At 45.3% G+C, this 13136-nt stretch overlaps 1 protein-coding gene across 1 annotated transcript in view; it reads left to right on the top strand.

Annotated features, from left to right (window-relative positions):
• Positions 1-259: 259 nt before the first annotated feature.
• GPC1 (glypican 1) overlaps positions 260-13136 on the top strand; it is a 205407-nt gene continuing 192530 nt past the window's right edge. The window contains exon 1 of the mRNA XM_027741238.2: positions 260-439. Within this exon, the coding sequence (XP_027597039.1) occupies positions 283-439 (157 nt within the window). The 5' untranslated portion in view covers positions 260-282. The remainder of the gene's footprint in view (positions 440-13136) is intronic.

Genomic DNA, 13136 nt, shown 5'->3' with positions numbered 1-13136 from the left:
AAAGGCCCTCTGCGCGCTCACGCTCCGGGGCTTTGAAGCGGCGCGGCCGAACTTGGATCTCTGCCCCCTCCGCCCGAGCCGCGGCGGCGTCCGGGCTGAACTCGCCGGCGCCTTCCCCTCGCGCCTCGGGCAGCCGGGGCTCCCCCGCCCGCCGCCCTCGCCCGCCGTCCCGCCGGGGCTGCTCGCGGAGGGGGCCGCACCCTGCGCCCCTCCGGCCGCCTCCCCGCCGCGGGACCTTGGCTTTGCCCTTCTCACGGCAGGTGGCGGGGCCAGCGGAGAAGGATGCGTGTCTTTCCGTGGGGATTTTGGCTGCTGTGTGTCGCCTCCGCCCCGGCTCGCGGTGACAGCGGCAGCAAGGCGAGGAGCTGCGCCGAGGTCCGGCAGCTGTATGGGGCCAAGGGCTTCAGCCTCAGCGGCGTGCCCCAGGCCGAGATCTCCGGTGAGTGCCGCGGAGGAGTGTGCGGGGGGCGGCCGAAGGCGCCGTGCCCCCGGCCGGGGCAGCCCACGGGGGGATCCCCGCACGGCTCGGGGTGCCGCGGGGCGGGGGTGCGCTCCCGCCCGCCGCTGGAGTTTGTCTCGCGTCGTGGGCGGCGAGAAGTCGGACCCGAGAGGTTTCCCCGAGGGGCGGGCTCCCCTCGCCCCTTGCAGCACCCCCGGGCTGGAAAGGGTCTCTTCGCGGTGCTGGCGATGCGAGCGGAGCTGTGAGAGGGGGTGGTCGCAGCAAGTGTTCAGTGGTCGTTCTCTCTTTTTTCTCATTGTCTCGTTGCTTCTGTTTTGAGTACAATTGAAACGGTTCCAGGGTTTTGGTTCAGAAATGGGGATAATCAGACTGAAATGGGTTTTGGTGTCGGAGCTGGAAAATGCCACAAGGTTATGAGAGAGGAATTGATTTCTTTTAATCTTCTTCTGGATAGGGAACAAACGTATAAATGGTATTTGTCACTTGATAAAAACGAAGCAGGACTAAAATGACAGAGGAAAATCGTGCAACATACCTCAGTGTGTCTTCTTGCCTTTGGTCTGGCTTTGGACAAATCTTGATTTCCTCCTCTTTGCAGAAACCAATGAAATAGTAAAGAATATTGAAGATCTGGTTTATGGGTTTGGGTGGGTTTTTTCTTTCTTTTTTTTTTTTTTCTTGAAAGCTTGGGGAAAATATGCTGATGTATTGTAGTTTTTTTAAAAAATTCTCATCTAAGTTTTGATACACCAACTTGTGACCCATATCCAAGAGGTTTCTCCTCACTTGTGGGAGCTTCCTCCTTCAGACAAAGCATAAAACATGCAGGCGTACGTGCCAGAGCCAACCTACAGGGACACCCCAGTAAAACAGCAGTTTGTAGTGCACATCTAAGCTTACAGAATGCCTTATGTTGAATATTTCATTGGGTAGTTTTTCAGAGAAACCAATTTGTTATCTGACCTGTGAATGGAAAAGGCTGATGCATATACATGTCTCATAAATTTGAACAAATTAATACTTTCTTTGTCAAGTTACAAGTGAGAGTAAATTTCCAAAGTAAAACAAGCACTCCTTGAAGTTTAAACAGTGGGAAGTTTCAAAATAATTTGAACATCGCTATTAATAGAATAGTAATTCAGTTGAGCAAGAAAGTGGCTTTTTATAAATTTGCATCTAATTATTACAAACGTGAATACATTAGCAGTCCTGTTTCAAGTGGAAAATTCTTGGAAGACAAAATGTTTACAAACACTGGTGGAAGTGGCTGCAGCGTTGTACACAGGGATAGTACTACAGGGGCAGTCACTGAGGCTCGCAGGAGCTGTGGTTACAAGTATCACGTATCGCTACAAGTATCGCATATCACAGGTTAGCAGAGAGCGAAACATCTTGTGTCTGCACATTATTAAGGTTCAAAAAGTGACAGGACGCAGATTTCTAGGATCCAGGAGTTTTGTTTCCTGCTGTTTGTTGCTATGAGCATATACGCTGGCAGTCTCAAGCAACAGCAGTTAAAATTGTAGGTATCCAACTGGGCACCTCTGGCTGTTACTGTAAACTGGGAAACTGTAGATAAATGCTATGAAAACTTGAGGAATACCGCATGGAAAGTAATATGAAGAAGTGCTTGGGGGGAAGAAGGATCCACACATAAACCTGCTGCTGATACTATAGCCAGGTATTTAAAACAGCTAACAGACTGAATGATTTTCATTGGTAATTACTGTGCGTTCCTCCTGACTGATATGTAGTCAGGGACGCACTTTTCTGTTGCTGTAGTACTTACCCAGTGCAGTTAAAACATCAGTGTACATAGATACCAACTTCAGAAATGTCCTGATAAAGTAGTGTTGTCTATCATCTGGACTTTTTAGCAGTTGTGCAGGTTGGTGCAGAGGTTGGTGCCAGTTTTGCTGTCTCCAAAAAAGAAGAGTCTCAACACCCTCCTGCAGTATACCCATGTGTAATAAGTGCAGAATTGTACGGTTTATAATTCCACATTTTGTCCAAATAGTCATTGCTTCAATGGCTTTTGGTTTCAATGGCATTACTTCAACTTGATGACCGTGGGGGTTGCCATCTGCATGGAGCCTTGTCAGGTTATGCCTGCCTGACACCTGTGAATGCAAACACATGGACACAGGTGAGGTTGGGGTGGGTGTCTTCTGACATATCTCAAGTGAAAGGACGAGAGGAAACGGCCTTAAGTTGCACCAGGGGAAGTTCAGATTAGATACTAGAAAAAAAAATTCACTGAAAGAGTAGTCAGGCATTGGAATAAGTTGTCCAGGGAGGTGGTGGAATCGCCATCTTTGGAAGTGTTCAAGAGGCATCTGGATGTGGTACTTGGAGGTACGGATAAGAGGGGGTTATGGTGGTGCTGGGTTGATGACTGGACTAGATGATGTTGAAGGTCTCCTCCAACCTTGATGATTCTGTGATAAAACAACTTTTGGCTAAGCTAAGAGATGCTGATGAAGTCGGTTCAGTGTTGTCTCCAGTTGGACCTATGCAGAGGTTTCCTGTTGGTGGCCCTCTCCATGTTGTCAGAGAGGCCCAAGAGCTACCCCATGAACCATGTTTTTACCTTATTTCTGAGCTCTCTGGAGACAAAAGCCCTTCACTTGCTCCTTCTCCAAAGTGACTTAGCTGTTCCTTTTTTCCATTGCTTGCCCTGAAGCAAAGGGGATCACTCATGTCTTAGCCCCACGGCCTTGCCCCCAAAGCAGTGCTGCCACACTCGGCTGACCTTGCTCGTGTCTGCTCTGAACTGGCCCCAGGCACTGCTTGGTGTGTGGCTGTCACACCAGCCTGGCACCAGGAGCCAAACCGTGGACTGCCTGCATCCCCAGAGCATGACTGCAAAAGGAGTTCAGTGAGCTCCCACGATGCAGGCTCTGACTCAGGCTGACATGGCTGTGTTTGTGTTGTTTTTAGAACACTTACTGCACACTTTACACCTTCTAATCTGTATTCTTTGTTACGATTTTAAAGGATTATGAATAATCTAAAGTCTGCACAGCTCACCAGAAGGTTGTCCCTGCTTCTGGCTGTACGGATGAGTTGAAGAAGCCGTCACACAGTTATAAGCTGGCTAATAGATAAGCATCTGATTCAGGGGTAGACTCTTGGTTTACCAGATTTCTCATGAACCACCTAGACAGGGTTTCCTGGTTTTTTGCTAATGTTGTGCGATGCCTTTAACGTGTCTAAGACTTTAAATGTGTCAGGTGCTGTTATTAAGTGTGTTTAGGGAATACACAAGGTGTTATATCTCAGTACTTTGAAGTCAATGGCAAAACTCCCAAACATGAAAGCAGCGTCTGCTCGTTTTAGCAATCCTGACAGACAGCCGTGCACCAGAGACTTTGGGTGAAGATCTACCTAGAAGAAAGTTTCTGGCACTTGGGAGAAAGTCCCCTGCTCCTTGAGTTTGAGAAAGTTACAACACTTGCTTCTGTAAGATGTACAAACTTTAGCAAAGTTTTCCTGTGTGTTGGAGAATGTTCCTGCTCTCTGGCTGGATGACCCACACCCCCTTTCTGTGATTGCTACAAAATGTGGGAAACCAGTTTGACAACTTCCAGTTATTCTCTTTCCTGTTGAGTCTTCTGGAGGTGGCAAGCCTCCATTCTTATTGTCTGCCATTCTTACTACCCAGACACCATCACCCTATTGCTGGTCTCCTGCTCTGGTGACTGAGGGAGAGAGATGTCTCCTCTAGGTGTGCTTCTTAGTGCCTGTGATAAGGGCTGGTCATCTTAGGTTCACAGTAGCGTTTGTGATAGAAGAGAGTGACCCTACACCAAGAAATATTGTGTTTTGGGGAGGATATCCAGCTTTCTCTGACTTCATGGAGGGTGTCTTTGGATTACTGATGTTGAACGGGTGACTGCTCCCCAGCAGAGATAGTTCTCCCATGGACTGGAGAAGACTTGAGAGTTGTGATTTGATGTGGATGTGCTTGGCCCTTGCTCACTGTTTGGGCTGGACTTCTGCTTTGGCTTGTTTATTCCTGAGATTAATCCTTCCTAGACTTGGCTTGCTGCTAAATTGAGCTTGTTGACACAGGCAATGGGTGCAATGCAGTGAAAGAAGAGGAGGGTACAGAAAAAAGCCAGGTGAACTTTGCCACGCTATACTGCTGGCCATCTAGTCACACATCTCACATGGATCCTTCCCTGGCTCTTTAGCTGGAAGGAATCAGAACAATTTTTTAATCTTTTAGTCCTTTGGGCTGTATAATTAGTTTTTGTAATGAAAACCTTGGCAAGTGTATGTGTTGGAGCCATTTGGAGAAGTGTTATCTAAGTAGAGAACAGGTCTGGTGACAGGATGGGACTTGATGAGGCTCTCGGAGTATGAAGGGGGTAATGGAACCCCATCTTGGGGGCATTTCAGCTGCTGGAAATTGCGAAGTGGGGCAAACCTGCATCTGTGGCATGAAACATAAAATCTGGGGCTCCACCACTCCCCAGGAAAGATCTTTATCCTTCATTGAAAAGGGACACACTGTTGATCCAGCACTTTTTGAGGTGGTTGTTACATTTGGTTTGTAGTTACTCAAGGCAGAGAGATTTCTCAAGGTTAGCTGCTCCATGGTGAACTCTCAGATGAAATATCAACCCATTTATGCAAATGAATTTGTTAGGGACAAATCGTAATGGCCTTTGTAGCCTGCTGGGTTTAGAGTGCTATTTCTGATGAGGCAAAACACAGCGAATTGTGCCTTTTCCTCCATCTGGCAAGTGTTTTGGTGTGAATGTCAGAGGAGACCATGCCTGAACTATGTGTCTCTCTTTCTGTTTGACTTAAAATATACATAGAAATTTGCATACTTTACACTTTGTGATGCTGTGTTGATTTGTGACTGCACAATGTGTGCGTACGAAACAATTATGGAAATTGGATTTATGGAGAAAAATGGGCTCCCTCTAGTGGTTCATCCTGGCGCCCTCACATTCCCGCGCCCACTGGATCATGGCAGGGATCTGGAAGGCTTTGTGCTGAGATCCTGAGAGTTTTGTGGTGCTGACATTATTTTTAGGAGAATCTGCCTTTCTGTCACTGTGATATGGATGACTAAGCTCTCACCACATAATTATCCTTATCAGCTGTGTCTGACAAAACTATGTCAACAGCTTCTTTTGTTGATGAAGCAAAAGCCTGATATTTCTTTTTCAAAAAAATTTGCATGGATTTATATCTGGAAACACCCACCAGCACCACTGTGTGAAACTGCAGAGCTCACCTCATCTCTTATTTTCCTGTTCTTGCCCTGTAAATGCCCTGTTTTGTTTAAGAACACATGTCAGTCAAACTCTGAGTTCACCGGATGGGTTTGGTAGATGTGTGGTTTTTGGCAGCGACTGTGAAACAGTTGGTTTAATGTTCTATTGCTTTCAGTACAATTGTCTGACATTGAGGGGACCGGACAGATATATATTCCTCTGGGTGATTTCAATAATTAAGCATGCTTTGACTTAGCCAAAGGCATGGAGGGAACTGCTAACTTGGTTGTCAAAAATGTGTATTTAAAGGCAGAGGTTTTATTTACCTCATAGGTGACAACAAAGATAACTGAAAACAGAGGCCCTGGAGCACCTGCCCACAAGCAGCAGCTGAGCACAGGCTCTGTGCCCTGCCCACCACTGCCCACTGGGCTGGGTACAGGAGTCGAGTATCATCTATTTTTATTGCAGCATCAAATTGCATTAAGCACAGTATGGCAAGAGAAAGCAGGATAAAAGGATTGCCCCAGCCTCAGAGAGCTGATGGTCTGAGCGATATCCTGACCCTGCTGTCTGCTGTAGTCTCAGCACTGTGTGACTAGGGCCAGTGCTGCAGTTTAGGTCTCCTGGCAGCAGCTTGTGTGTTCCTGTCACTTGTCTTGTGGGACTGTGGAATTGAGGAGCAGGGTAGGTGGGAGGGTGATTGGCAGGTGTCACTGGCATAAGGAGCAATTTTGTATCTGCTTCCAGCATTCAGCTGGAAATACTGGCTGGGAATTTCAGGGGAAGACCAGGGAAGTAGACATCTCAATTCTGTGGAAATCCACAGGCTTCCTTGGAGAAAACAGCTTTAATTTCAGTTTGCTGCCCAGGGCCCTGCTGAACACGTATTTCTCTAAATTGGTTTCTTTCTTTGCCCCATAGGGTGTTTCGGTGTATGTGTAGTAGGCAGGTAGCCTCACAGAGGGGGTAATGTCAAACAGCAGGCTGCTCTGGCACAGTCGGCCCTGCTGGCTCTGCCAAACTTCTGTGACAGGGCATGTGTTCCCTCCAAATGAGATTGCTTGCTGTCCCACAAGTAGCTTCCAAGATGGTATTTGCATGTGTTGCTCCTGCTCGGAGGAGCAGTAGGAAAAGCCCCCACAGAGAGTTGCCCTCAGCAAGGTGTCCTGTCCCACAGTGGTGTCTCCTGGTGGAAGCACAGCCTGCACTCTGTGTGCTGGGCAGCCGCTGCAGCAGTAGCAGGGCTCGGCTCCGACTGCCTTGGGTACAGGCAGAGGCCTCCCGGGTCCCCTGGAATGCTCTGCCCTGCAAACATAGAGCATTTGCTTAGTTGAATGCTCAGAAAGGAGCTGGATGTACTACTTCTGGTTGCATGACAGGAAGGTCACCTTCAAGTGCCCTCCTCAGCTTTAATCTGCCCCTTCTGAACTTGCCATGTACATTGAACCTTTCTGAAGATCTTAAATTACTCCTGCTTTCCACCTGTATAAGTCCAGCCAGAGTTGAGCCACCTTTTCCAATGCTGCTCCAAATACTGACTCTCAGGCACAGCTGTGAGAGGGAGGGAGAGGTACAGTGGGCAGTTTGTGGGGTAGACACACCACCTTGCTTGGGTGTTGGCCTGGAACAAGTCCATAAGAGTATCTTAATTTTTAAATTTCTCTGGTAAAAAGTCACATTCTTGTTTTGCTGTCTGTGAAAGGAGGGTTGACAATGTCTTACTGATGGCTGTGAGGGTAACTCTGCCCCATCGTGATGGGGAGAGACCTAGGGAAGGGAGATCCTAAAGCTCGCAGGAACCCTTGTAGCAGTTGCTTGAAGATTATTTCATCATGTTTTGTAGTTTCATTGCACAAGGTTGCTGTAGCTGCCAATGCGTTAAGAATATTTCCCCTCAAAGTTACAAAAAATAAATAAAATTCAAAACTCAATGAAAGCAGAAAATTTCCTTTATTCTCCGTTACCGTGAAGGACAGATCGCCCTCTCCTCTGATGTCTATATAGCCTGACATTTTGTTGCTCAGAATATGTTTTATCCGTCACAGGTGAAACCTGTCTTTAAGTAACATTTGATTCCCAGGGAATCGGGTTACCTCCGTTGCCAGATTGTTCTGCAAAAAATAGTGAAGCTTTAGACTGCAGACACTTGAAATGCTTGTCTGAACGTGAATAGCTCCGAGCCTGGCCAGTCACTTCTGCCCAGTAACGTGTTCCTGTTTTACTTGGAATTCTCCAGATATGTAAAACTTTTCTTTCTTCAAGTTTGAATAAGCAGAGTGCTGTGACAGTTTTTCACAATGCTCTTGCTCCGACTTTTAGATAATACATTAATCACAATTGTATTGACTGTACAGAGATTATAAAACTAATTTGATTTTTCTAGTGCCTTTTCGTATACTGCAGCATGAATCAGAAGCACAGAATTACCCAGCTGTTACAGACTCCTGTGCTAGCAACATGAGTAAAACCAGTTTTTCAATTGCCATGCATTCTTCTGGAGTATTAAAAAAAAAAAAAAAAAGAAAAAAAAACAAACAACAAAATAAGTTTTGCTGTGGTTTCAGGGAGCAACATGATAGTACTTATGCAGACAGTCAATCTTTTATATGACTAAAATGCAAATACTCTATGACAAATAGTTTTGCCTTGCAAAAAATTGCTATTTTATAGGATTGTAAAACTGTACTGTATAATTTAGTTGGAGTATTTCCACTAATTTTACCCAAGTCTCTTACTTTTTAGCTGGAGCAGACAGGCATATTTCTAAAATATGAGTATTTTAGAAGTTCTTTTAGTTGTAATTTTTGTTCATAAATAAAAATATAATAAAAGCACTGTCAGAAATTAGGATTAATTTTCCATTTTTAAAAATACATATACTTCAGTCTCTTCTGCTCTCAGTTCATGTTGTTGCATTACAGTTGTTGCAGTGATTTGGTTGTATAATTGATCCTGGAGTGAGGGCCAAACACAGCATAAAGTAACTTCTGTGTGAGGGCTGCTGTATTAGCATCTCTTGTCTATTCCTGCCGTCTTCCCAGATAAGCTGCATGGTGGACATTGGGTGCTGTAATTACCATGGGTCTGGCAGGAGGGAGGTCTGGTCCTAGTCCCCATCTGGATATAGATTTTCACCATGAAGCTGGAAAAGCCACTTCACTTTTCTTTTTCCAGCAGTTTCCTCTGCCATAAACACTAAATTGGAACGAGAGAGCTGGAATAACTCATGGGAAGTTTGGTTTATTAAACTCTAGTCCCTACATGTAAGAGAGCAGTGGTCTTGTCTTCTGATGCAGTTGCTTGCTGTGCACAGCTGCTTGAGTTTAAAACAGTTGTATAACCAGTTTGGATTTTTACAAACATCTGTTTGGCTTTGTGACAGAATACCAAACAAGCCCTGCAAAAAAGCCCCTCTTTCCCCCCTTTCATTTGTGGGAGGTCTCAGAGAGGCTTCCATGTTGAGGGAGGAGGAGGAGGCGGCAGCTGGTATTTTTATTAGAGAGGCTCTCTGAGGCCAAAGCATAGCTGAGGGACTCATCTGCTGTGAATTTGAGGGAGGGCTGCACAGCAGTGGGAACCCACGGGTAGAAGTCCCATGGACTCAGCCACAGGCTCCCCATCCTATCTGATGGTGGTGGGATGTAGCAATGCCCCAGCTGCTTGTGTGTTGTGGATTGGTGTGGAAGAGAGATTGGGAAGTGCCTGTGGAGGTCAGAGAAGTGTTCCAGGCTGCCTTTTGCAAGTGGTGGGCTTGGCAGTGCTGGGTTAATGGTCGGACTGGATGATCTTAGAGATCCTTTCCAACCTCAATGATTCTATGACTTGTGGCAGGTCTATTCAGTGCCCAAAATACAAATTTTTGCAGGGGCATGATGGCTGTGTGCTGGGCCTGTCATGGGTGAGAGCCTGTGCACCTGGCCTGTGCTCACACACCTCTCATGCAACTGGCCAAGGCATATCTTGCATGTGATGCAATACCTGCACTTTGATGTAGCTCTTGCAGTGTGTAAGGAATCACTGGTATGGGTTTAAATGTAACCATAAATGGAACCAGAGCTCCATTGCTCTACTTTCAGAGTTGGTATAAAAGTGCCATTGGCATCCAGAGTAACTTTGTGTTTGAAAAGGATAGAGCATACAGCTATGTCTTTTTGAAAAGCTGTCTGCTGCTGTTGGGCAATTTATGGCCAAGAAACTGGAAGCAACTCGTGAGTTTTATGTATTTTTGTATATGTCTGTGTGTGCCCATGATGTGGTGGTAGCTCTGGAATGGGAATTTTGCCAAGCTCTGGGAGATGTAGACTGGGCCATTACTGGCTTCAGCTGGAGGAGGGAATGTGGTCTCTTGGACCTGCTTCTTTGCAGTGCTGCTGGCTGAGTCCCACCTGCGGAGGAGCTGCTCCCATGGCAGCTTGTTTGTGCTGCTGTCCCGGTGGGATGAGAGTTCCCTGCTTGAGTTCAGATACGCAGCAACCTCTCAGGATGAAGGTGAGCAGTTGCATATGGAGCCATGCTTGCTTCTGACATCTGCCTGGTTTGTCCTATCTGGACAACAGCATGGAGAACAGCTTGTTTTGCCATAACCAGGTGTCCTGCAGTGTTTAGTTGTGCGATCACTAAAGCCCCAAATATCTCCATGCCGAGCAGATGCCTTCCATATCAGGAGGGATGCCTGGCACAGAGTGGACTGATTGTGCTGCTTCATAGGGACTATACCTTCAGGGGAAACCTAAAAGAAATGTTGATAACACTTCTGCAGAACTAATTAATACGAAATTTTTATTGGTAAATATTCACAAGTGCCAGCAAATATAAATAAGCAAAGGCTGTGACTTTGCTCTCTGTTTATTTTAACAAGAACAAACACCTTCTGACAGGGAGTACATTTCAGTTGTAAACCAGGAGAGAAAGCCACTGTGTTTAAATGCAGTATCACTTCTCCCCTTATCCTGGATCAGCTGTCTGGGGGCTTGAGTTTATTTAGTAACACTGCTGCCACTGTTTGTGTTGCATTGAAGAGATCTCCTATCACAGCCGTAAATTAAATATTTTTCACTGTTAGCAATACACTGAGTGACAGGTTTTAGGACTGAAATTCCTAAATGTGTCTGCTGATGTATGTGTGTCCAGCAACACGGAGTCTTGTGTCATCCTGCTATCACTGATATATTTTGAGCATCTTACATCACTCAGGCTGATTTGGTTATCCTTTTTGTCAGCTAGAGAGAAAGACATGTGATATGTCCCTTTCCAGTGTCCTTTATGGGAGCAGTGGTTGCTCTTGGGGCCCAGTGTGCCTGCATGTGCTGAGACCTCTGCAACAGCAAGTGGTGTGCCAAAACAATGTTGCTGTGTTGTTTTGTAAACTGAAGGCTGCAGGGTTTGTGTAGTTAACATACATAAAAATACAATAACTGATTAAAAAAAATTATTTCCATACTCTATCTGAAAAAAAAAAAAAGTGTGAAGTGCCTTATAGCCTTTTTGGTGGCTGTGAGACTGCATCTGGAGCATGATATCCAATTTCAGGCTGCCTGTAAAGGAATGGTACAGCTATACTGGAGCAAGTCTGGCTTGTCCAGTAAGTAAAGTGTAGAAGAAAGAAGGCTTGATGAGATCCCAGTGCTGTCTGCAGCTACTTAATATGTGGGAATAGAGAAAACAGACTTGTGTGCATGGGGGCAGTATGGGAGGTGGCAGACCCAAGTTGGAACTGGGGAAATTCTCATTTCATACGTGGAAAGACTTTTTCAACCTGAGTGATTGAACACTGGCACAGGAGCCCAAAGAGGTATTATGATTTCCATCTCCACCCTTGAAGATATTCAGAGTTTGAGCAGATGAGGCCTTGGGGCATCTGCTCTAGTTTGTCCTACTTTGAATGAGACATTGGACTGGATGGCTACAGAAGACCTTTGGGCTGAAATTATTCTATGCAATGCTGTAATTGTATCACACACAGACAAATCAGGTGTTTGTGTAGGGTTTTTGTTAATGAAGGTCCTCCGAAGAGGGAGGGGTGAAAGGAAATCCTTCCAGTACTGGCATGCAATGTTTGCATTTTTTGAACTTATTTATCAGTTTATGAAATATGACATCTAGTGAAATCAAAGAGGAGCAGCAATGTTCTCCTACATGAGTAGGAAGCTGTGGTGGTGCTCCAAAGATCCCAGTTCAATTTTCTGCTCTGGCACATGTGTCTGGCATGACCTTGGGCAAGTTGCTTAATCTCTCTGTATCTCCAATCCCCATTTGTGCATTACTGTCTTTAAATTATAATATCTTGTTTTTATAATTTGTCTTTGAGTTATAAAGTCTTGGAGTACCGAGTCTCGCTATTGCTCTGAATTTCACTATACAGTACTTAGCACAATGGGACCATAAATCTTCATCAGTCCCATGATACATGAATAATAAACAGTTACAGCATAATTTAGGGCCACACTTTGCCTCTGATCTCACGATGCATAAAGACAGAGGGTTTTTGTTGATTAAAATGCTATGCTGTTCGGCCTAACGAAGATACATGGGCCTTACTGAACAGATTTTTACGAGCCTGTTGTTGGCTCTTCTGGTTTGTTGGGGTTTTATTTTGTTTCATCATTACTCATTGATTGCAGGTATCTAAGCAGTTTGCTTGACAGATCAGGGAATAATAAATTCCTTTAATCTATGTCTCTTTCAGTTTAATTATTGTTAACTCATTAATTGGTGTTTAGTTCAATGGATAATGAACTCTGTTCACTGTGTGGCGGAACGGAGTTGGACTACAGAGACAAAACTGGCTTCTCCAGTTCTTTTTAAGGTACAAACCAAAATTGCAGAGTCACAGAGTGTTTAACTCCAGCTTAGATGGAAGGTTACCAGCAGGCATACCATGGTTACCTTTGCAGGCTTGAATGTAGGTTAACATTATTTCAGATGGTTCCATGTCTGGCACTGCATTACATTTGTTGCTTTATTTTTAGACCGTTAAGAAACTGGTAACTATTATGTAGGCAGCTATTTCTGTCTTGATTACAAGACAGTGTCTAATAAGTCATATGTAGTACAATCCTAATTACTGCAGACAGACTTTACATTTGTGACTGTGGTAATACTGTTAGACTACTTCCTGCAGAGTTTTGTAGGGTGTTCAGACCTTCTCATTTTGGCTACAGCTGGGGGAATAAATCTTTCATTCACTCAAGGGTGCTATGGTCTCTCATTGCCATGCTACTGAGCATCTGGGTTCTGTTTGGACATAACCCACTTCTCTTGTTTCTTCATCCTGAAATTTTTGTCATCTTTTTGTCACTGAAGACTGTGAACCCTACATGGCAGGTGTTGGCCATCACTCCATGTTGTGCCAGCGGCAGTTCTGTGGTGGAGCTGAGGAGGCTGTTACGAACCCCGGAGAGCTCACATGGGTCAGGGTCACCCATATCACTTCATTCTAC

This window comes from Pipra filicauda, unplaced genomic scaffold (genome assembly GCF_003945595.2).
Source record: "Pipra filicauda isolate LSUMZ 115617 unplaced genomic scaffold, ASM394559v2 scaffold186_size1760508_pilon, whole genome shotgun sequence".
Taxonomy (NCBI): Eukaryota; Metazoa; Chordata; class Aves; order Passeriformes; family Pipridae; genus Pipra; species Pipra filicauda.
Note: the sequence above shows the minus strand (reverse complement) of the source record. Positions and strands in the feature narration are given on the sequence as shown.